General features: G+C 33.4%; 1 protein-coding gene across 1 annotated transcript; it reads left to right on the top strand.

The window, feature by feature from the left end:
* The first annotated feature begins 508 nt into the window (after positions 1-508).
* LOC137834882 (uncharacterized) lies at positions 509-1,100 on the top strand. The gene is made up of 2 exons (XM_068643113.1): positions 509-630; positions 713-1,100. Exons 1-2 carry the CDS (start codon positions 509-511, stop codon positions 1,098-1,100), a joined length of 510 nt encoding a protein of 169 aa, XP_068499214.1.
* Positions 1,101-1,529: the final 429 nt, after the last annotated feature.

The raw sequence follows: 1,529 nt of genomic DNA, 5'->3' as shown, positions 1-1,529 counted from the left end.
TGTGCTGTAAATCACAAGAGTTTGATTTGTTAGTGAAATTCCCAAGTGTTTCTGGGACTTGATGTAGCTTTTTGTTAAGAGTGAACCAGTATAAACTTACTGTGTTGATTTCTCTTTCCCTTATCTCATTTAAATCTGTTTAATCTTTGTTTGTATACATTGCTGATAAAAACAATTGGTTGAATCGAAGAAACAACCGATTGATTTTCTGGAATCAAGTTAAAAACATATTTGATTTTGGCTGAACTTGCTCTGTATCTTTGATTCTGCTTGTGGCTTTCATTAAACCTTCAAAGTTTGCGAAAATCTTGCATAAACAATTCACCCCCTCTTGTTTTAGCCCTAAAATTCTAAAATTGGCATCAAAATCTAAGTTCTTGAAATTTACTCAAGTTTTTTTATCCTAAAATCTGTTTTCATGGCTGAAAAACTATCCTTTAGGGAGGGTGCATCAATTAACAAACCACCTTTGTTTTTTGGTTTGAATTATCAGTTTTGGAAAGTTAGAATGAAAATCTTTTTGGAGTCTTTAGATAAAGGGATTTGGGATGCTATTGAAAATGGTCCTTTCATTCCAACTATTGAAAAAGATAATGTTTCTATTGAAAAACCTTGGTCCCAATGGACTGAGTCTGAAAGTTAAAAGGCTAAATTTGATTGGATTGCCAAGAACATTATAACATCTGCTCTTAACTCTGATGAATTTTTTCAGGGTATCACAGTGTGCCTTAGCAAAGGAAATGTGGGACATTCTTGAAGTCACACATGAGGGAACAAATGATGTGAAGAGAGCAAGGAATCATACTCCGATACAAGAGTATGAAATTTTCAGAATGCTGAAAGGGGAAACGATTGCTGAAGTGCAGAAGAGGTTCACTCACATTGTCAACCATCTTATCAGCCTTGGCAAGACCTTTGCAAAGGAGGAACTGGATATAAAGATCCTCAAGTGTCTAGACAGAACTTGGCAGCCAAAGGTCACTACAATTTCAGAATTCAAAGATCTGACCTCTTTCACAACTGCTCCTCTGTTTGGAAAACTAAGAGAGCATGAATTGGAGATGAATAGATTGAATCTTCAAGAACATCAAGAGAAGTAGGTAAGGAACATTGCCTTGAAGGTTACTGGGAACAAGATATAATCATAAAAATGGACATAAAATAATATTTGTAAATAATAATTGAAAATAAAAAAAGATTAAAATAATACTTGAAAATTTAAAAATAAAATATGTTGATTATCTATGGATTTACCCACGGTACGAACTGGAGTTGGTGGGTAAATTGAGTTTTTCTTGTAGTGTAATTAAATTTCTTGATTTAGAGAAAAATAAATAAGAGGTAGCTGAAAAAAAATGACTAATGCTGAGATTTTTGCTCGAGCTCAAGGAGTTGGAGCTTGAGCACGACGTTAAGGGAATTTGAGATAGAGAGCAATTATATCTCATTTAAATCACAATTTGACAAGTAAATTCAAGACTTGGGCTTGAAAATATATCTCACAATCAATCTAAATATTCAACCATTAT

This window comes from Phaseolus vulgaris, chromosome 11 (genome assembly GCF_000499845.2).
Source record: "Phaseolus vulgaris cultivar G19833 chromosome 11, P. vulgaris v2.0, whole genome shotgun sequence".
Classification (NCBI taxonomy): Eukaryota; Viridiplantae; Streptophyta; class Magnoliopsida; order Fabales; family Fabaceae; genus Phaseolus; species Phaseolus vulgaris.
Note: the sequence above shows the minus strand (reverse complement) of the source record. Positions and strands in the feature narration are given on the sequence as shown.